The following is a 21,567-nucleotide window of genomic DNA, read 5'->3' as shown; positions in this document are numbered from 1 at the left end:
CTCAGAAACTTCCCGAGTGCTAGCTACATTTAGACTGGGTAAACTCGTGACTTTAATGCCTTCCGAAACGGGCTATTCCAGTGTCTGTGGCAGTGCATCTATTTTAGACTATAGTCTTGTGCAAAACTTTTTATTTAACATTGCGAATGTGCAGGATGATTTGCGTAGACACGCACGTGCTTCAGAGCAGCTAGAACTGTGCAAGGTGACTGCTGCAGTTTTCAGCTCAGTCCTCCTGGATAATAAAAACAAAATAGGCTAATGCCGACGAGAAAGTAACGCCGTTATCTTTTGATGGATTCCCTTTGGGTGCCCGGTTGAGACAGTTTAATTTTCACACCCAAATCAATTCGGTTTTAAGTTATAAGTTCATTTTATTAATTTGTTTTATTACTAATTTGATGTTATTGGTCACCTGGCCTATTCTTTTGATTGGGAGATCAAGGAACTTTCTGGTGTCGCCGAAACGGCGATGTGCGGTGGGCTCTTTACGCACGGCACCTATGTCCCTTCCATCTTCAGTCAGACTCAAATCGGACCGAAATCATGTAGCTGAGGTTAAACTGTCGTAAATACACGACCGAAAGCGAGTAGCTGAGGTAAAATAGACGTAAATACTCGGGCGGATATCCGGGCACTCACATCCGGCAGCCTACTTACATTGGGTTGCTACAGCCTACACATCACAGTTGGTGGTGTGAGAAGAACTGCACCCACACGAGTTGCTAACACACAGTAGCTGGTGGCACAGTATTTTTACCGGGTGTACAGCTCTTTGTCACAACTGTAGCATATAGTGTTGTTCAAGTCTCCCCTTTTTGTTTCGACGTAAGCCCTGTCTGCCTTGGTTTCTGACACTTGTTCGAGGAAGGTAGGTAGGCTAGCTACCATCTGTTGTTACCGTTATTGTTGGCTAGCAAATGCTAGTGACGTTTCATCTGAAAGCCGTTAAGTTTAGCTTCAGTGTTAGCTTGTCTGGTGGCTAACCCGAAGATGGAATGACGCTGATATTTTTTGACACACTAATCATGTAACGTCCTGACACAGATTTATTACAGACAAACATTTCCTCTCAAATGTCACGGTGATACGGTTGAATATGAAGCAGAGAATGATGCGCCCCTCTCTTGCTTGCTAGCTGGCCAGACAGAGCTAACTTGAGATGACGCTACAGGTAGCATAATAATGTGAACATTGTCTTTTTTATGACTAATTTGCGGTTTCCAGTGATGGCTATGCGACAGACCCCTCTAACCTGCTCCGGGCACACCCGACCAGTTGTAGACTTGGCCTTCAGTGGGATCACACCTTACGGATACTTCCTCATCAGTGCCTGCAAAGGTGAGGGTGACTGACCTGTGACCACGTCCATTGATGACGATTCATTCATTCATTCATTCAAAGATGTAGGTTTGGCTTGAAAAGTGGTGGGGATTAATATGACATAATGTGACATAAATATGTCAAACTAGGTTTATATCAAAAGTGGCATGGACATGTCCCCACCATCCACATCTAAAATTACATACTCTCATTCATTGATATTTCTAATGTCGGACATGGAACAGTCCTTGGTATCAACGTGACAAGTTATCTAGCAGCTGTCATGGCTAGTGAGTCACTGTGTCACGTGCTGTTTGTGTGAATATTGATGTTCAGCCATCGTCAGGTTTGAAATATGTCTGTGGATTGGGGGGTACCATTTATGATCTGTGCCACCGGCTGCTGTCACAAGATTAGTGAATATTTCCATTAATCCCATGACATTCAAGTCTGCCAACATACAGTCTCATGCCTGCTGTAACTATATAACATTTTAAGTACACTTGAGTACACACAAACCTTTCGTGATTTAAACTCCTCTGGGAAACAAAACCTTATATTTTATTTTTTGTAAGTACTCCGTATTTTCCCCACACACCCAGCATGTTGCTGCCTTTCAGGCTGTAAAGGTAGCCTGACAACAGTAATTTTGTATGAAATTGTCTTATTTTTATATGATTTGATTCATTTTGGGTGTGGGCGATGGCAAATCTATTTATAATGTCACACTGCTATTATCCCAGTGCAGATGGCAAAGCCATGTTGAATGAACTTACATTATACTTAGCTCCTAAGTGACTTACAGACATCACAGGGTATTGGTTACAGTCCCTGGAGCAATGTAGGGTGAGGTGCCTTACTCAAAGGCACTTCAGCCATGGAGGAAGGGAGGGATTTGTAAGGGGTCTTACACACCAGGGCGGTAAAGCGTCGCGGAACGGCTGCTTTTTTTACCGGCGTCGGTGAAAATACATTGAAACATATCTGTCCTTACACACCAACCGGCGGTAGTCGCGCATCAGCGGCGCGGGAGCCGGCTCCGCCCTGCATTTGGAAAATAGAACTCAAGCGTATTTTTCACGCCGGCGGTGTCTCATTCAAATGAATGGCAAAGTAGCATGCTAGCTTTGGCTGTGGGGAGGGTTTTGAACAGGACTGGCCGCCCACGCCGACGCTGTCAGTGTGAAAGGCAGAGAAAAACACGCCAGCCGAAACTAAGCAGAAAGACTGCGTTCGTCCCGCGACCGTTCCGTTCCGCCTTCGTATGTTTTGGCCCTAAGGGTGGGCATTGAGCCTGCAACCTTTATGATCTAAAGCCTGTCTCCTTAACCACTAGGCTACGGCTGCCACCATCACTCTTTACCCGTAACCTTTCAATGTATCCAGGGCTTTTTTCATCACCAGCCAAAATGGCTAGAGGACATTAATCTTACTAGTTAATCACATTCGGACTAATGGGTCAAAGTGATTAGTAAGTTGGTCTTCTCTACCAGCCAAGCTGACATTTCACCAACATTTGGTTGGTTGGCTGGTGTTAATTTAGATCCCTGAATGTATCTATTATCCTCTGTTATAGATGGCAAGTCTATGTTGCGCCAGTGAGACACAGCGGAATGGATTGGGCAGTGAAGCAACACCCTTTACCTATCACTCGTATCTTAGCGTTTCTCAGCCGGGGCTCTACAGCCCCACAGGGGGCATTAGGGAGCTGACTACCTATCTATAATGTCACACTGCTGTATCTGTCAAAAAACAGCAAAGGTCGGCGTCTGCGGCTACACTTTTGACCCGTGTATTGCTTGGTGCGTCCACTCCCAAAAAGTAGTCCTACTGGAGACATTGAGAATGGTCCGAAACGTCTGCTGCTCCAGTTTTAACCTCTGGCTTCTGTTGCAAATGTTCGGCTTCAATATGCTTTTTCCACACAAGCCTTGTGTGCAACTCCTTTTTTTCATTATCTCTAGTAAACACTACTGTATCTATCATCCTCTGTTGCAGTGGCGACTCCTATTGGAAGCTAGGGGAAGCACAGCCTACTGGAAGTCAGCTCAAAAACGAACCATATTTATTGATCAATATTGTCAAGATTCTATATACTGTATTTTCATGAATGCTACATTTAATTTCAACCAGGGGCGGGTTAAAATTGCAGTTATTTTAACATCTAGGCTATGATTTCTACCACATTGCCCCACGAGTGCAAGATTTTGTTTGAGGAGTAACCATGGAGACGAGCAGTCTTTTAGTTCGGCTACTGCCGTGTATGAGGGGAAGCATGCATACAGCAACAGCTTGTTGCTTCACCTGAGCTCTTGCCGCCGATTGATAAAACATTGAGGAGCATTGGCCAATCAGAGTGCGGCTGTAATGCTGTGCATTGTATGGAAAAACTTCCTGGGTAAATTTTAGACGGATGTGCTTCTCCTGGCTTTCTCGTAGTGATTGGAAGTTGGCTCTAATAAACCCGCCCTAAAGCTGTTGACCACCAATATCAAATAAGTATTTTGTAAGAGAGATGACGGTTTACCCGCGCTGTTCTTCAGTCTCATTCACTGACTGTACAGAGTTTTATATTGACACCATGGAGAGCAAAAGAGAACATTTCTTGAGATCGGTGTTGGGATTCCTACAGGGACAGTATTTGGACCATACAATCTATGATTTGCAAAGGAATTGGATAGGCGATTTGATGATTTGATGAACCTAATTCGGAGAGTGCTCTCGAGAGGCAACTGGTGGGTAAGTCATGTTTAGCTTACTACATGTAATAGCACCGCCGAGTGCCTCGATGTTCAATGCGGTGATGGCAAATTATGTTGTCGTAAAGTTACCGATGGTGCTTTTGTTGTGCGCAGCGTAGCCCACTGTCGGTTGTAGAAAAGAGAGGTGAGAGAGGTGTTTAATGTGCTGTAATCAAGGACGTCTTATTGGCTGTTGTTGTGGTCAATGCTGGATAAAGTCATTCGTGGCAGATGCACTGACGCTAGCACCCGAGGCCCACTCAATGCTTTGATGGTTTCCTCAGTATTGCGCAATATTTCCTGGCCGTCATCACGAATAACAGTAGGGCGCGTGTGACAACAAGCAGGATAGAGAAAGACAGCGCATTTGTTGTTGTTTAAGTTATTATTCTCTTCTTTCGTGCAGAGGGCTGGGCTGATGGGGATCTCTCACTATTTTGTGACGCTTGTCTGTTAGGTTACAAAAGGTCTCCGGTTTTGTGGTGATGGACTTGCACTGGAATGGTTGGTAGCCGATATCTGAGAGCATATCCGAGGTTTTAGCCTATGTAACCTGTGCATTCTCTAGTGACCCCTTGCATCGTGCACATCTCAAAACAGTTTGGGATTTTTTTGTGGAGCAAGCTTGTGTCCCTTTTACTTACACGTTTCACTTGCTGCAAACCTCATCATGGCCTATTAAATAGGCAAGAACTGAAATCCATGCCTATCACCTCTTATTATGCTGACGTCACCTGCGCTATTCTGTATTGTGCTTCCCTAATCAAAATTTCCACCCACCGCTACTGCTCTGTTGTAGATGGCAAGCCCATGTTGCGCCAGGGGGACACAGGGGACTGGATCGAGGACTGAAGCAACACCCTTTACCTGTCACTACTACATTACACTTAGCTGACGAAGCGACTTACAGATATTACGATCTACTATCCTTACCTATCTATAATGTCACACTACTGTATCTATTATCCTTTGTTGTAGATGGCAAGCCCATGTTGCGCCAGGGAGACACAGGGGACTGGATCGGGACGTTCCTGGGCCACAAAGGAGCCGTCTGGGGAGCCACGCTGAACAAGGAGGCCACTAAGGCTGCTACGGCCGCCGCCGACTTCTCAGCGTGAGTGAACTGTACACACACACACACACATACTGTACATACACACACACACTGTCTCTTTCTGAACAAGGAGGCCACCAAGGCTGCTACGGCCGCCGCCGCCGCCGACTCTGCTTGAGTGCACTGTACACACACACACGCACACACACACACACACACACACACACACACACACACACACACACATACTGTACATACACACACATAAAGACACACACACTATTTGGCTGTCCAGCAGTGATTGTGTTGTGTGTCGACTCGAGCATATGTGTTTTTACTGTTGATATTGTTCTCATTGTGGGATTCTGTGACCACGGAGAGTGGTAGTTCAATAACGTTAGTGTTATTGGTGTGTGTGTCAATGTGCAGAAAGGTGTGGGATTCTCTGACCAGGGAGGGTGGTAGGTAACAAAAGGTCAATAACGTTGGTGTCTGTGTGTCTGTGTGTGTCTCAATGTGCAGTAAGGTGTGGGATGCCGTGACTGGAGAGGAGGTTCTTACGCTGGCACACAAACACATCGTCAAAACTGTGGACTTCACTCAGGTATGCACGCACACACACACACACACACACACACACACACACACACACACACACACACACACACACACACACAAAATAATGTATTAAGGCCAATTTATACTTATTGGCGCTGACGGTTGCAGAGCCTGTGCAACCGTCTGTGCGCGACCACACCCCCCGCGCAGAGGCTCTGCAACCGTCGTCGCGCGCCTCAAAAAAATCCTGACTACGCGACAGACGGTTGCGAAGGTCGCAGAGAAAAGGCGCTGTGATTGGTCGTCTCGATACTTCCTTCTTCTCGTGGCGGCACAGTTCTCCGGTAGTTTACGAGAGCCAAACTGTCAATATTCTGTGGAATACGAACACTTTCTTTCTAGTCTGTGTAAATGAATGAAGCTACAATGACTGAATTAGTAAGTAGCAAACAAACACTACATCAGTTTAGCACTCGCAGCGCAATGCCTGCAGTCTGACTACTGTACTGTAGCCTTGTAGCTATGTAGCCAAATGTAGCTAACGACATGACACCTCGTGCGCAGATCTATAACATCAACAGTGGTTAGCGACCGTAAGCAACAGGCGCCGTTGCTGAACTATAATCTGCCCTTTAAACACATCATCAAGAAGACTGTGGATTTCACTCTGTTAAACACACACACACACACACACACACACACACACACACACACACACACACACACTAGAATTATACTAGAAAGACTTTTGACTTCATGCAGGTTAAGCACACATAGAAACACATTGTCTAGACTTTGGCTTTTGACTTTTTGACACCAGTGCACTTTGCGTAACCGTACATCAGTGAGTTTATGTCATCATGATGGCATAATGTTTTTAAGCGGTCCTGGTTGTGCTTTTCAAGAGTATCGGACGTGTGATAATTGAGATAACACATGTCCACATCACATGTGGTCCGCTCTGTTCACTTGTCTTTATCTGTGTGTGTGTGCAGGACAGCAGCTGCCTGCTCACTGGAGGCAATGATAAGATGTTGCGCATTTATGACCTCAACAAGCCTGATGCAGGTGAGTCCGTCTACCGTATGACATCAAGACCTTTATGTTGTTGTTGTGGACTTGAAGACGTCCAGACTTTTTATTGTTCTTGTACAGTTCCCTACAAAACAATGTTACATGGCAAGGTCGTCCGTGTTTCGTACTGTTCCCTACATAATTACCCTATGGGGCAAGGTCATGCTTTACAGCAGTGGTTCCCAAACTTTTTTCCCTGCGCACCCTATTGTACATTTTATGTGGTTCGCGCACCCCCCAAGCGAATTTATGGTGTGCTGATGGCCACGCAAGTATGGATTTACTGCGCATTCACTGCACATTGTGCACAATCGTTTTGGGGAATCCTATTTTCCAATAGTCAAGGAGTTAAACTGCACTTCAGATGGACTCTTCCAGCATACAATTCACCATAAAATGAAAAACAAATTGATATTCATTAATGCCAGATATGAAACACACATATCCACCATTGCTCTATTCAGCTCGCGCACCCCCTAATGGCAGGCCGCGCACCCCCAGGGGTGCACACACCCCAGTTTGGGAAACCCTGCTTTACAGTTCTCTAGGCATACTACTGATAATGCGTCCCAAAATTCAAAGCCATTCTGGCACTTCGACACACATTCTCTCACTCTTGCTCTCTCTCTCTCTCTCACGCTCTCTCTCTCTCTCACGCTCTCTCTCTCTCTCTCTCTCTCTCATGGATATCATCTACTTGCACAATGGACATGTATGTTGTGTAACATCTTGTTCCATGTTTTAGGATTAACATAATAAACCTATCTGGCAAGGTCATGCATGCGTGCACAGTTTCCTACATGACGAAGCCATAGGGCACAAGTGCAAGATGCGGGTGATAGTGTCAAAATGCACAAGTACATGAGCAGATGAACGCGAACGCACACGAACACTCACACCTCAAACAAATAATACACACTTTTGTGCTAATACCAATTCCTGGGAGCCATCCTGTTCAAAGCTCGGCAGGGATTAGATGTCTGGTGTGTGTGTGTGTGTGTGTGTCCTTGTAAAATTACAGCCACCTGTGTGCTTGTACTTGTGGAGATGTGTCTTTAATATTTATCGTCTTAGCATTTGAATGTTGTCTCTTAAAATTAAAATAAAAATTAGTCGACAAGAATGTTCAAAGTCGAATAATCGTTTAATTTAATTCAATGAGTTTTTATTTACTTTAAATTGCCCAGCACGTATGAATTGGACGTTGTATCTCGGAGTAAATACGCTACTAGCATTGTTTAAAGCTCATTGTGAGCTCAGGGACCTCAAGGACCATTCTTTTTTCCCAATTTCCTTTAAGATTAAAGTGCTAGAGTACTTGAAAAATTAATCGTTTGACTAAATGACTATTCGAAAAAAATAGTTGATAGATTAATCGTGAGAAAAATAATCGTTTAGGACAGCCCTAATCTGTTATATAGTAAATGTTCATGATGTGCATGCTGTGCCTGTGTGTCCAGAGCCGCAGGAGATTTCGGGTCACACGTCGGCCATCAAGAAAGCGCTGTGGTGCAACAACGACCAGCAGATCCTTTCCGCAGCAGATGACAAAACCATACGGTGAGAGAAGAGAAGAGGGACATTTTATTACATTACATTACATTACATTACATATACCAGACGACAAAACCATACGGTGAGAGAAGAGGGACTATTACACACACAAACCAGCAGATCCTCTCCGAATCAGACGACAAAACCATACGGTCATCCAGGGCATTGCTCTATTTGAGATTTTGACTATAGCTGAATGAACCATGATTGTGTGTGTGTGTGTGTGTGTGTGTGTGTGTGTGTGTGTGTGTGTGTGTGTGTGTGTGTGTGTGTGTGTGTGTGTGTGTGTGTGTGTGTGTGCTGCAGGTTGTGGGATAAGAGCACGAGTGAGGCGGTGAAGACTCTGACGTTTGACGTGGCCGTGAGCAGCATGGAGTACGTCCCCGACGGAGAGATCTTGGTCATCACATACGGCAAGACTGTAGCCTTCTACAACGCACACAGGTGAGGTCTGACTCTGAGAGTGAGTAGGTGGGTGAGGGTGGGTGGAACCTTTTTCACTCGAAGGGACACTTCAAATGTTATGTAGTCCTCCACGAGCTGTACTAATGGACACAAACCAAGGATTTCCCCCTGCATTTTAGGCCTACATTGAAGGTGGCCTACATTGAACAACAGACCCCACCTTCACTAGGTCCCCTGAAAATATAACTTGATTGTATTGCAAATGTAATTTCTTTCCTTTACAAAACATGTCATGTGCATCACGTTAAAATTATGGGAATCCTATGGGGTTGGGAACCTATGGCCTGGGGGCTGTTAACGGCCACTGAGGCCGTTTGATCCGACCCCCGGGCCATAGGTTCCCCACAACTGCTCTACGGATAGGGTTTAGCCTTCGCACACAGGTGAAATAATATGTCTAGGTGCACACAGATGACAGCTGAAGCCTGCTTTGGAATTATCCTAAACTCTACAAAGTAATAATATGGCCTGTTATGTCTAAATGATGTGTCCTTCACGACTGAGTTAAAGGACCATTTCAGTCAATTTCAACATGCAGTTGTAATGCTCACGCTACCCTTGACTTGTCAGTACCCGGTGATGCCACATTTTTCGTCTCAGCCCTTTCCGAGATATGAGCTATTCTAATGGGGGCAGCGTTTGTTTACTTTTTTTTTTAAATGAACATGGGCCTACTCCAAATATTTTCCCAAAAGGTACCGCTGTTTGCTAGTTGTCTGCTGATGTTGTATAACCTTTTGGATGTTTTTGGGAATAAATAAAAATGTTTTTTTGAAATGTAAACAAAGCGCTGCCCCCATTACAATGACCAGGATCTCGCAAAAAGGCTGAAGAAGAAAGAAAAAAAATCTCAGGTACTGACAAGTCCAGGGTAGTGTGAGCATTACAACTGAATGTTGAAATTGACTGAACTGGTCTTTTAATTTACCCTGCTGACTGCTGTGGTCGTGTCCCACTCAGTCCGTAACCTTGAGCTGATAAGAGTGGAAGCCTTCACATCCATTAACTCTAATGTGTTTAGATTTGATTGATAGCTTTGTGTGAATGTGTTTTTTTTACTTTCATGTGTTATTCTTTTCTTTGATTAGTAAATTATGAAATTATTATTTTTATCATATTTGCTATATATTGATATTGTTTTTTTTGATGAAGTCTTGAGATAATACTGGTGCCCAAACCTCAATCCACTTCTGTCCATACAAGTTTGAAGGTATAGATCTGAATTTTTTTTTTTTTTTTAATTCTCCCATATTAGTTTATTTTAATCAATATTTTATTTTATTTCTTTTCTAGCCTTGAGTTGATAAAGACTGTGGACGCCCCCACCTCCATCCACTCTGCCTCTCTTCACCCTGATAAGGACTTCTTTGTAGCCGGAGGAGATGACTTCAAACTCTACAAATACGATTATACCACCAAGGAGGAGATGGGTGAGGAGAACACACACACACACACACACACACACACACACACACACACACACACACACACACACACACACACACACACACACACACACACACACACACACACCAGGGCCGGATTAACACTTTCTGAGGCCCGGGGCTAATTACCCGGATGGGGCCCTTCATATCATGTTCTGACGCATGACGTCACACAAACCCACTGACACATCAGCGTACACAGTAGGCCTACCAATCTATGACAGATAACGTTTAAGTTAACTGGTGATATTATTTCTAGGGGTGGGTAAACATGATAATCTTTAATCGCATTAACTCGATGACTTTCTGTGATTAATCCCAAATTAAATTAAACCCAAAATAATAATGAATAATAAATAAATCATAAGTAAAATAAAAATATTTTAAATTAATAACATAAAATAATTAATAATAATTTGCATATGTACTGTGTAGATAACCTATGTAGGTCTAATATAATATTCCACAATGGAAATGTAGGCTATTTGCCAACCTATCAGTCTAAATGTAGTAGGCTACATGCCTATCCAATGTAGGCCTACTAATGAAACAAATTGTTGCATACAATATTACACTAGGGATATTTAAGATTGTAGGCTACTGAAACTGATATATTAGAAATTATAAACTCAAATTAGGATGGTCTACAATCTACATGTGCCTACAAGAAAAGAAAAAAAAAACTTGTCACTTAAAAAAACTATTGTTAAAACGGCTTGCCATAGGCGTGCGTCTGTGAGATATGTCCCGCCTTCTCTCACTGTCAAAGACTCCCACCTTCTCTCTTATCTGTCGCTATTTTTAAGGTGTTTCAGCGACTAGAAACTAATTGACTGTCTGTTGGCATTGACAGCAATTACATCTTTCAAAACAATAACGTTGACATGACTAACACTATCTTAAATGCTGACGAAGTTGCCGATGTCGCGAAATCATAGCCTACCATGTTGATGCAGCCTACTATGCACGCGCAGCGCCATGTACCAAAACGTTGCGTGAGGAATGTAATATCTCGCGGTTCGCTTTTTGATCAGGGCTTTAGTAAGTCCGCGTGGCGTTATTGACAGCTGATAGACGGCCAGCAAACCAGTTCATGCTGACCGTACAATAGACTAACCTTGCGAGCTGCAAAGGCGAACCACATGCTGCTCGAGAGTTGCGCAAGGAGGACCAAAACTGTGTACCGAAAAAATCTTTGCTGGTGGTAGCCGCTACAGCAGGCTGACTACTCCACAGGTTGGTTAATTTGGGTGTTTTCTGTAATAATTCTTTGGCTCTTTCCTTTTTTATTTCTACTAATTTTCGTTTTTTTTACTCCGCTCTCCTGTTTCCTTTGGCTCGCCATTTTCGCTCGTTTTCTTTTTTTTTCTTCTATTATTTTTTGTCATTTGACATTCCGCGACCGGAGGCCCCCCCTAGCGGTGATGCCCGGGGCTGCAGCCCGTTCAGCCCATTCTTTAGAGACGGCCCTGACACACACACACACACACACACACACACACAGCTCTATAGGTCTAGAAATATGGCTACACCACCAAGAAGGCGATGAGCGAGGAGAGCACACACAGATACACACACCTACAGCTCTACAAATACAAAACTGGTTGAGCACAAAACACACACACACACACACACACACACACACACACACACACACACACACACACACACACACACACACACACACACACACACACACACACACACACACACACACACACAACTCTATAGCTCTACAAATACAACTACATATCACCACCAAGGAGGAGATGGGTGAGGACAGGACACACACACACAGGACAGGACCAGTCCTCCCAAACAAGTACACATATTTTGTCGCCTTCTCTGTATTTGAGTTAGGATTAGGGTTAACAAGCAGTCACCATCCTGATGGATTTCTTGCTTTAAAAAAAAAAAAAAAAAGCTGCGGCAAGACCTGAGTTGATGTATTTGGGCTGGGCACTAAAACACATGCTTGGAATACTTGGGCCATTTTGGGCCAGTCCACTGTGTATAAATTCATGTTTTAAGTTTTAACTGACCGTAAGTTCATTTAATGTTTTTTACACTGAACATTCATTAATTCATTCTCTCTCTCTCTCTCTCTCTCTCTCTCTCTCTCTCCTATAGAGTCGTATAAGGGTCACTTTGGGCCGGTCCACTGTGTGCGGTTCAGTCCGGATGGAGAGCTGTATGCCAGCGGTTCTGAAGACGGGACTCTGCGTCTGTGGCAGACGGCGGTGGGCAAGACCTACGGGCTCTGGAAATGTGTGCTGCCCGGTTAGTATTGATGCACACACACACACAGACCATACATCGTTGGCATGGCAACAATGCTTTCGAGAAATGGGGTCCTGGGGTCCGTTTCTCGGTTTTTGTCGTTGATAACCGTCTTAAGACCGTCTCACCATTCCCTTGGATTTAGTGGTGAGCGTCGCTGTCGAGAGAGAGTTGAGTTGCTCTTACGAAGGACGTTGCTACCGTCGTTAGCAAAGACGCTTTCGAGATACGGACCCCTGGTTAGTATTGACACACACACACACACACACCCACACACACACGATAACTCCCTCATCTGCCCCCATAGCACTACAGTTCCCCAGACTGCCATGGGCAAGACCTATGGGTAGGCACATACACGTGGACCGTGAGGGACAGGACACACACACACACACACACACACACACACACACACACACACCTTCGTCTCTGACAACGGAGGCGTCCAGCCACTGAAGTGGGCAGCAGACACGCAACCTTTCCAATCACACACAGACACACACTTCCTATCTTGTCTACCGATCTCTCCTGTGGGCTAATATAACACCACACAGCTGATGCACACTGCTGATAGAGGAGACCTGTACAAAAGGTGACCTGGTTTTCCCAGACAGGTGGGGCAGATTGCGGCAGCACTTTAACACACACACACACACACAATCCATCTGAACGATGAGGCTTAGCTTGTGTATTTCATATAATGGTGATTAATGTGTTAATATCTTTTTGGCTTGGACTGCTCGTAAAGGAGTAACAGGAAAAAGAGGAAGGTTAAATATATTTTTATTCATCTGTAAGCAAGTGGACTCATTTTTGGAGATTCAAAATAAGAATATTTTCAGCTAGGGCTTTACCAATTTCTAAAAGAGGAACAGGAATACTGGTGTTTAGTCGTGACCAACTGAAAGTATTTTTGGTGATTGAAAGGCCGATTGTTATTCTCGGTCTGGGCAACTTGTAAAAAAGGAAGTGGAGAAAGAGGAAGATTGAATATAGTGGAGAGACGGGTACTTTCTCCAGAGAGTGAGAGGGGACATGAATACATTGAGAGTAAATAGAATGGAGGCCAAAATTCTATTTCATTGTTGAAGCCAAGTTGGAGCCAAGGTTGGACCCAAAAAGACCAAAAAATGGCCAAATCCCATTCATTCCTATGAGAGACATAAAACCCTGTATCTCCCTTAAATGCCACTCCAGGGGGATAATTTTTCGCTCAATTAGTTGGTCCCCTTGCTCTCCAACTTACCAGGGTGGTGATTTTTTGTGGTGATGTTTTATTTTAGAGAGATATTAAAAGTTAAATTGACCAATGAGCATCAGAACATGGTTTGATTGACCGTTAGAAGTCTTGTTGTTGTCCAATCAGCACCTGCGTTTGGCGTTGCTAAGGTGGAATGTAAGTTGGAATGTTCCCAAATCTGGCTTCAAAGCGTTGAATGGCAAATAGCGTTGATTTGGCGTCCATTCTATTTACTGTCAATGCATAAATACATTACATTACATTGCACTACACTAGAATTTGCTGTCACTTTTATCCAAGGATGTTATCATTGCAGCTTTTAGTTACAGGGTATTGGTTATAGTCCCTTGGAGCATTGTGGGGTTAGGTGCCTTGCTCGAGTGTGTTTCAGCCATGGATAGAGGTGTAGTGGTGGGTAAGGGTGGGATTGGAACCTACAACCCTCCCTAACATTAGGCCAAGCCAGTCACAGCATTTGGGTACAGGGTATTGGTTACAGTCCCCTGGAGCATTGTGGGGCTCGGTGCCTTTGCTCAAGGTGTTTTCAACCATGTGTGGTGTGGGACTCAAACTGGCAACCTTCTGATTCTAAGACCATCTCCCTGACCATCAACCCATTTAAGCTAAAGGTACCTGCAAAAAAGATGCCCGCTGCCTATTAAAAACTACATATCTCAGCCTCCGAAGCACATAAAAACATGAAATAAGTTACAGTTAAAAGCTAGGACCCTCATGTTGCATTATAATGTATTCATTCAGCCCTAACATACCCACATTTTTAATAAAAAAACACTCAAATCTCAAGAGCCTGAATGCAGCATGTAGCTCCAGGCGCCAAAGGTCAAATCAGAGATTCTTTAAGTATATAGAGATATGCCATTGTAATAGGTTGCTATGGGCACCTAACATGACCAGGTTCCGGTCTGCCTAAAGGGGCCGTGTCATAATGCTCCTAGCATTGAATAGAACAGTCCTTTGGTCTGCCTAAAGGGGGATTTCCCCCCCTCCGCCTTGCAATTATAGAACCGGAAACAATGGGCCAATGGAACCTCTCTCTCTCTCTCTACTCTCTCTGGTCAAACCGTAGCCTTCAGCTAAATTCAATACCTCACAATAGCGCAAATCCATGGTCATTTCCCCATTTACAAACCAGGATGTTGAATGGAGAAAAGTCCCCCAAAAGATTTTCTGGCTAGGGTGATAACGGGGGAAACTTTGTTGTTTTCTTTACGGAGTCGGGACATCAGTATATCGCGAGGCCACAAGTTGAGGATGGGAGTCAGGATAATGGAATGCAGGGCTCTGAATTAACACCAGCCAACTGTCCAAATGCTGGTGAAATTTCAGTTTGGCTGGTAGAAAAGACCAACTTACTAGCACACTTTTATCCATTAGTGAGTCTGTGTATGGCTAATACAATTAACTTCTCCCAGCCATTTTGGCTGTTGATGAAATTAGTTAATTTAGCAGGAAGGGAGGGTGTTTTTGGGATCAGAAGGTTGCCGGTTCCAATCCCATAGCAAAAGGAGACCAAAGAAGAGCTATCAAGCAATCTGAGGCCATTGCCGTATACAGTACGTATGTCCTGCTGTGTTCACACATGATCAGGAATGAGTGAGCAGGAATCGACACTTAGTCACTCCGTCAGCCAGAAAACTCTCACGCTCTTCCCACACGGTTGTCAAAGCAACGCACTATCCACCCTTGTATCTATCCATTCCATTTATCCATCCACTGTTGTCAAAGCAACGCTTGATCCATCCGTGTATCCAATAATCTGTCTATTCACTGTTGTCAAAGCAACACTGCATCCATCTGATCCCATCTCTAATCCTGTACTAGAGAGAGTGCGGGTGTTCTCTTGTCTCTTGTCTGAAGTGCAGTTATCAAGCCATCGGAGCCCATTGTCATATAATGAATGTCCTGTTGGACTAATGGACTGCATTTATACAGCGCTTTACAGTGTATGCCTCACATTCATCCATTCACATTCACATTCACACACCGGTGGCAGTGGCTGCCACACAGGGTACCACCCTGCCACCAGGAGCAACTTGTGGTTAAGTTGAGTATCTTGCTCAAGGACACATCGATGGGGTCAGGCAGAGTGGGGCTTGAACCTGCAGCTATCTGGTTGCCGAACTGTTCCACTACCACTTGAGCCACCACCGCCATGAGCCATGTGTATACACACATGATACCTCCATAAAGCGTTCCCCAGAGCACTTCCTCCAGAAAGTAAGAGCGCAGAGCATGAATCAACACTTAGGCCATGTACAGACTAAGCGCGAATGAAGCGGCGGAAGTCATTATTTCTGTATGGAGGGCACGCGACCTGCGCTACCAAAGCAAATTCGGCAGGAGCGAAGCTTCTTGCGCGACCAGAGCGAATTTTGACGATTAAACTAAATCTAATCGCAGGCGAATTCGCTCTGACGCTGTTTGGCGAAAACCAATCGGAACATTCATATCTCTGAAGGTCCTAGGCTGTCAAGCCAGAGCCGTTATGTGATTAGCTGAATCAAACATGTCAATGCTGCGTCTCGAGCGAATACAGCGAATTCAAGGCGAAACTTCTTCTGCTACCCACGCTACCAGGCAGCCTAGTTCGCTCTTGGTCTGGACACGGCATTAGTCACTCAGTCAGCCAGATAACCCTCACGCTTTTCCCACACTGTTGTTAGAGCAACACCCGATCCATCAGAAGGTTCTCGGTTCTAGGCCCACACCAGAAGAAGTGCGGGTGATCTCTGGTGTCTTGGCTGGAGTGCAGAGTTATCAAGCCGTTTGGGTCCATTGTAAATGTAATGTCCTGCTGTGTATACACACACACACGTGATCCCTGCGTGGGGATACACCAGAGCACTTTCTCCAGAAAGTGAAAGAGCATGAATCAACACTTAGTCACTCTGTCAGCCAGATAACTCTCACGCTCCTCCCACACTGTTGTCATAGCAACACTCGATCCACCTCAGCATGGTTTGTAACACTGCAGGGGTGAATTTCTCGAAACCAAAGTTGCTTACTACATTAGCTACTTCGTTGCTTTCAATGCATTTTCCCATTGGCAACTACCGAAGTTGCTAACAGGCTAACAACTTCCCTTTTGAGAAACTCAACCCATCAGGGAGGGAGGCAGCTTGTTTTAGGACCAGAAGATTGCAGGTTCTAATCCCATACTAGAAAGGGTACGGATGATCTCTGGTCTCTATTATCTATCCTCCTCCATGGCTGAAGTGCCAAGAGTTATCAAGTCATCTGAGCCCATTGTCACAATTTCCTGCTGTATAGACACACAAACACACAAGATCCCTCCTTGGGGAGACACAAGAAAGCACTTTCTCCAGAAAGTGAAAGAGAGCAGAGCACGAATCAACACTTAGTCACTCAGTCAGCCAGATAATTCTCACGCTCTTCCCACACTGTCTATCTACTTATTTATCTATCCGCTGTTCAAAGCAGCATGCTATCCACCCGTGTAGCCATTAATCTATCCATCCGTTGTTGTCAAAGCAACACTTGATCCATCCGTGTATCTATTTATCTATCTATCCGCTGGGCAGACTATACACACAAGGGTGCGACTCCCTTGACGCTGCACACAATATGCAAACTTCCACACAGCACACACGGAGGCACCATGAGAGAAGGGATATGCATTTCTCAAGGACTGCCACAATATGCAAAGTGTGTGTGTGTGTGTGGAAGAAACGGAGCATGTGTGTAAGCACACAGGAAAGGGATAATGTTGCATGAGCCTTTGTGAACTATGAAAGCAGGAGGTGCAGGGATGCTGTCGTGTGTGTGTATGAGTGTTTGTTTATGGTCTGTGTGTGTGTGTGTGTGTGTGTGTGTGTGTGTGTGTGTGTGTGTGTGTGTGTGTGTGTGTGTGTGTGTGTGTGTGTTCTGTAGATGAGGTGCAGGGATGCTGTTTTGCATGTGTGTGCGCTCTGTAGGTGGGGTGGGTATTGGCAAAGGGTTCACGATTCGATGTGCATCACGATACACATGCCACGATGCGATTCTATCACGATGCATTGGGATTCATGTACTACTGTGATGCATTGCGATATTTACTTCAGTAAATGTGTAAAATACAGCTTATTTGTCAGTTGCTGTGTAGCTTTCTTAAGTCAGTTCATTCTATTTAAGCATTCTATCATCTGGGAGAGAGCTTACATCACAACAGAAATATTACCTATTCTCTACTGAACAAAATAACCCGTGGCAAATCGAATTTTATTGTTATCAAATAATCAATTGTCATGAATCCATGCAGTATATTGAGAAAATAAGTATCACGATACCTTGTCATGAATCGATGCATTGTATCGTGAGAGTAAGTATCACGATGCATCGATATGACGATTATTTTGCACACCCCTAAGGGATACTGCATGTGCAAACGCGTGTGCGCGTGTGCAAATGCTCTATAGGTGGGATGTGGATATGTGTGTGTGTGTGTGTGTGTGTGTGTGTGTGTGTGTGTGTGTGTGTGTGTGTGTGTGTGTGTGTGTGTGTGTGTGTGTGTGTGTGTGTGTGTGTGTGTGTGTGTGTGTGTGTGTGTGTGCGTGCTCTGTAGCTTAGCTACAGGGATGCTCTGGTGTGAATGCTTTCTGTGTGTGTTTGTGCACGTGTGTGCTCTGTTTCTAGGTGGTGAAGGGATGCTGTGGCGTGAGTTTTGTGTGTGTTTAATATCGAGTGTCTGTCATTGGAGAGCAATATAAGGAACGTGAGAGCTGTATGGGGTGGTTTGATGACGCAGGGGAAAAGGGTGTGCGCTTGTGTGTGCGTGCGTGCGTGTGTTTGTGTGAAAGTGTGTATGTATTTGTGTGCGTGCACATGTGTGTGGTCGCTGCTATGGAACTTTAGAGCTGAATGAGGTGGTTTGATGACGCAGGAAAAGGTGTGTGTGTGTGCGTGTGTGTGTGTGTTGTCGCTCTTATGGCTTTACCTGAAGGTTGGATGACCGAAACGTTAAAAGTTTGTTGGTGGAATGGACAGTGTGCGGGATTTCTTTACACTTGAATGACAACCCCACTGGGATAATACCCTACGCACCTGTCCAACTACAGAGGTGTGCAAAAGCGTCTTTGTTGAACCGCTCTTAGTGCACCACGAGAGCCCTTTGTTTTGGTTTCCCTTTCAAAAATGGGCCAGTACAAGACACGGAGGATATAAACTTATTTTGCCGTGTCCAGACCAAGAGCGAACTACGCTGCCTGGTAGCGTGGGTAGCAGAAGAAGTTTCGCCTTGAATACGCTGTATTCGCTCGAGACGCAGCATTGACATGTTTGATGCAGCTAATCACATAACGGCTCTGGCTTGACAGCCTGGGACATTCGGAGATATGAACGTTCCGATTGGTTGCCGCCGAACAGCGTCAGAGCGAATTCGCCTGCGATTAGATTTAGTTTAATCTTCAAAATTCGCTCTGGTAGCGCAAGAAGCTTCGCTCCTGGCGAATTCGCTTTGGTAGCGCAGGTCGCGTGCCCTCCATAGAAAAATAATGACTTCCGTCGCTTCGTTCGCTCCGTTCGCTTTTGGTCTGTACACGGGTGTCTGTTTGGGTGTTTGTGGCAGTATGTCCTTTTAGGATTTAGGTTGTGTGTGTGTGTGTGTGTGTGTGGCAGCTTGCCAATGAATGTGTTGTAATGCCCCCCAGAAATGTGAAATGTGCCAAAGGTTAGGAGTTTGAAGAAACAAAGTCAGGCCTTACTGTAAAAAAAATAAATAATAATAAAATGTTTTCTGAGAAGACACTAAAGGGCTTAAAGCGCTCAGGAGACTTTGCAGGGTAATATTACTCAGGTGCTCATCTGTACCGGGTGAAGTGTAGGTCCAAAAAAGGAAGGAAAAAGCAGAGGCACTCTGAGATTTGAGAAAAATATAAAAAAGCCTTTCATTTAACATGGAAAATTCAGTTTAAAAGCACATGGGCCTACGCGTTGCGGCCATATTGGCCTTCATCAGGGCATAGACAAAGAAAGTAGGTCAAAGAGTTGTGATGTTTTCAAAATGTGTTCTGATTTCTTTTCTTGTCTGTGTAGACGAGCTGGCGTCTGAGAACTCGGAGACGCTGTACTGCCCTGTACTGTACTAAATACAATTTCCTCTCTTTTTCCTGTAGACGAGCATAGGTGTATCTGATTATTTCAGGTTTGCACTACAGGAATAAATAATTAGAATTGATGAATTTAAGAATAAAATGTTTTTTCTTTTCTTTCTCGTTCTCTTGTCTCTCCAGACGAGCTGGCGTCTGAGAACTCGGAGACGCTGTACTGCCCCACGGAGATCAAGGCCTGAGGAGCACACACAGGCCTGCACGGGGCACACCCAGAAGCAACAGATGAAGAAGAACTGGAGGAGGAAGAGAAGAAGAAGAGAAGAGAAGAAAATAGAGGGAGGGGATGGAGGGGTGCGGGATAGAGGAGGAGGACAGGAGCGCACGGGTGGATGGATGGATGGATGGATGGATGGATGTACAGATGGATTGATGGATGGATGGAGGGATGGAGGGAGGGAAAGAAAGAAAGAAAGAAGGAAGCCGTTTAAAGGTTTCCGTGTAAAAAACGCAGCAAAGCTCATCATGCCCGTACCATACCACCCTTACCACCGCCACCCCCCCTTTACGAGCCCTCCGCCCCCGTCCCCCGTCTCTACTCCACCCTGCGAAAGTGCTGTGCCACCCAGCCTACTACACACCACACCTGGGGATGAAAACATCAGTGGAGCAGGGGCTATGAGACGTGTGTCTCACACACATACACACTTAAACATATACAAACACGTAAACATGCATACACACACAAACACAGACACTTTAACATTAACAAACACTTAAACATGCATAAACAAACACACACACACACATAAACGAACACAAACACGCTGGTGCATATTTACATACACACACACACACACACACACACACACACACACACACACACACACACACACACACACACACATTTTGGGAGGGATATGGTAGAATGGGGTTAGTGGTGTAAACACACACACACACATTTAAACATAAACAAACACACACACACACACACACACACACACACACACACACACACACACACACACACACACACACACACACACACACACCCTGGAGAGAAGCAGTAGACCTGTGATTTCACAGCTGCCTGCTACCTGTCTGTCAAAATCAAGTCCGCTACACTGCATCATACACCACGCCCCATTTCACACACAGTCCCTCCCTCATCCCCATCTCACCCAATGAAATCACATCACAGCGCTGTGATCACTTTGGGCTCTCTCGAACCACTGACTCCAGAACTGCACGGGGGAAAAAAAGCGATAAGATTGTAAAAGTAAAAAATTATACACATTTGTGTTGTGGGGCAGGGGAATTTTGGACACACACACACACACACACACACACACACACACACACACACATATACACACACACACACACACACACACACACACATACACATATACATTTACATACATGCATACATACATACAGTACACACACACACAGTCACACACACTTGGTGTTTGACGAAAGGGAGGTATTCTGTGGTGCCCCCACCCCACCCAACCCCCTCCACAAGAGGCGGGTAGCTAAATTAACTGAAGAGGTTATTGGTGCTGTTTGTTCTCTCACTGAGACATGTTGGGGTAAAGTGAACGATGAAAATGTCACAAGTTACTTACGTTCTTTACTGTTCTTTGTAATGTCTTTGGTTGAAAAAAAAGAAAACACACACTTGTGTTATTTTTTTGGTGGATGAAATAAAAACAAATGTGAAATGCCTTTCTGTGCCGTTTTGTCATCTATGTGTCAGTGCGTA

The 21,567-nt window shown here is 44.7% G+C and overlaps 1 protein-coding gene across 2 annotated transcripts; it reads left to right on the top strand.

Annotated features, from left to right (window-relative positions):
• The first annotated feature begins 680 nt into the window (after nucleotides 1-680).
• strap (serine/threonine kinase receptor associated protein) lies at nucleotides 681-21,530 on the top strand. Of its 2 annotated transcripts, none has more exons than XM_063217557.1 (10): nucleotides 681-871; nucleotides 1,228-1,341; nucleotides 5,043-5,178; nucleotides 5,641-5,722; nucleotides 6,672-6,744; nucleotides 8,211-8,310; nucleotides 8,611-8,748; nucleotides 10,063-10,199; nucleotides 12,345-12,494; nucleotides 19,983-21,530. In XM_063217557.1, exons 2-10 carry the CDS (start codon nucleotides 1,230-1,232, stop codon nucleotides 20,039-20,041), a joined length of 987 nt encoding a protein of 328 aa, XP_063073627.1. In that variant the 5' UTR covers nucleotides 681-871; nucleotides 1,228-1,229; the 3' UTR covers nucleotides 20,042-21,530. The 2 variants fall into 2 exon arrangements, with proteins under 2 accessions (XP_063073627.1, XP_063073628.1); XM_063217558.1 differs by having other exon boundaries at nucleotides 681-875.
• Nucleotides 21,531-21,567: the final 37 nt, after the last annotated feature.

This window comes from Engraulis encrasicolus, chromosome 15 (genome assembly GCF_034702125.1).
Source record: "Engraulis encrasicolus isolate BLACKSEA-1 chromosome 15, IST_EnEncr_1.0, whole genome shotgun sequence".
NCBI classification, from domain to species: Eukaryota; Metazoa; Chordata; class Actinopteri; order Clupeiformes; family Engraulidae; genus Engraulis; species Engraulis encrasicolus.
Note: the sequence above shows the minus strand (reverse complement) of the source record. Positions and strands in the feature narration are given on the sequence as shown.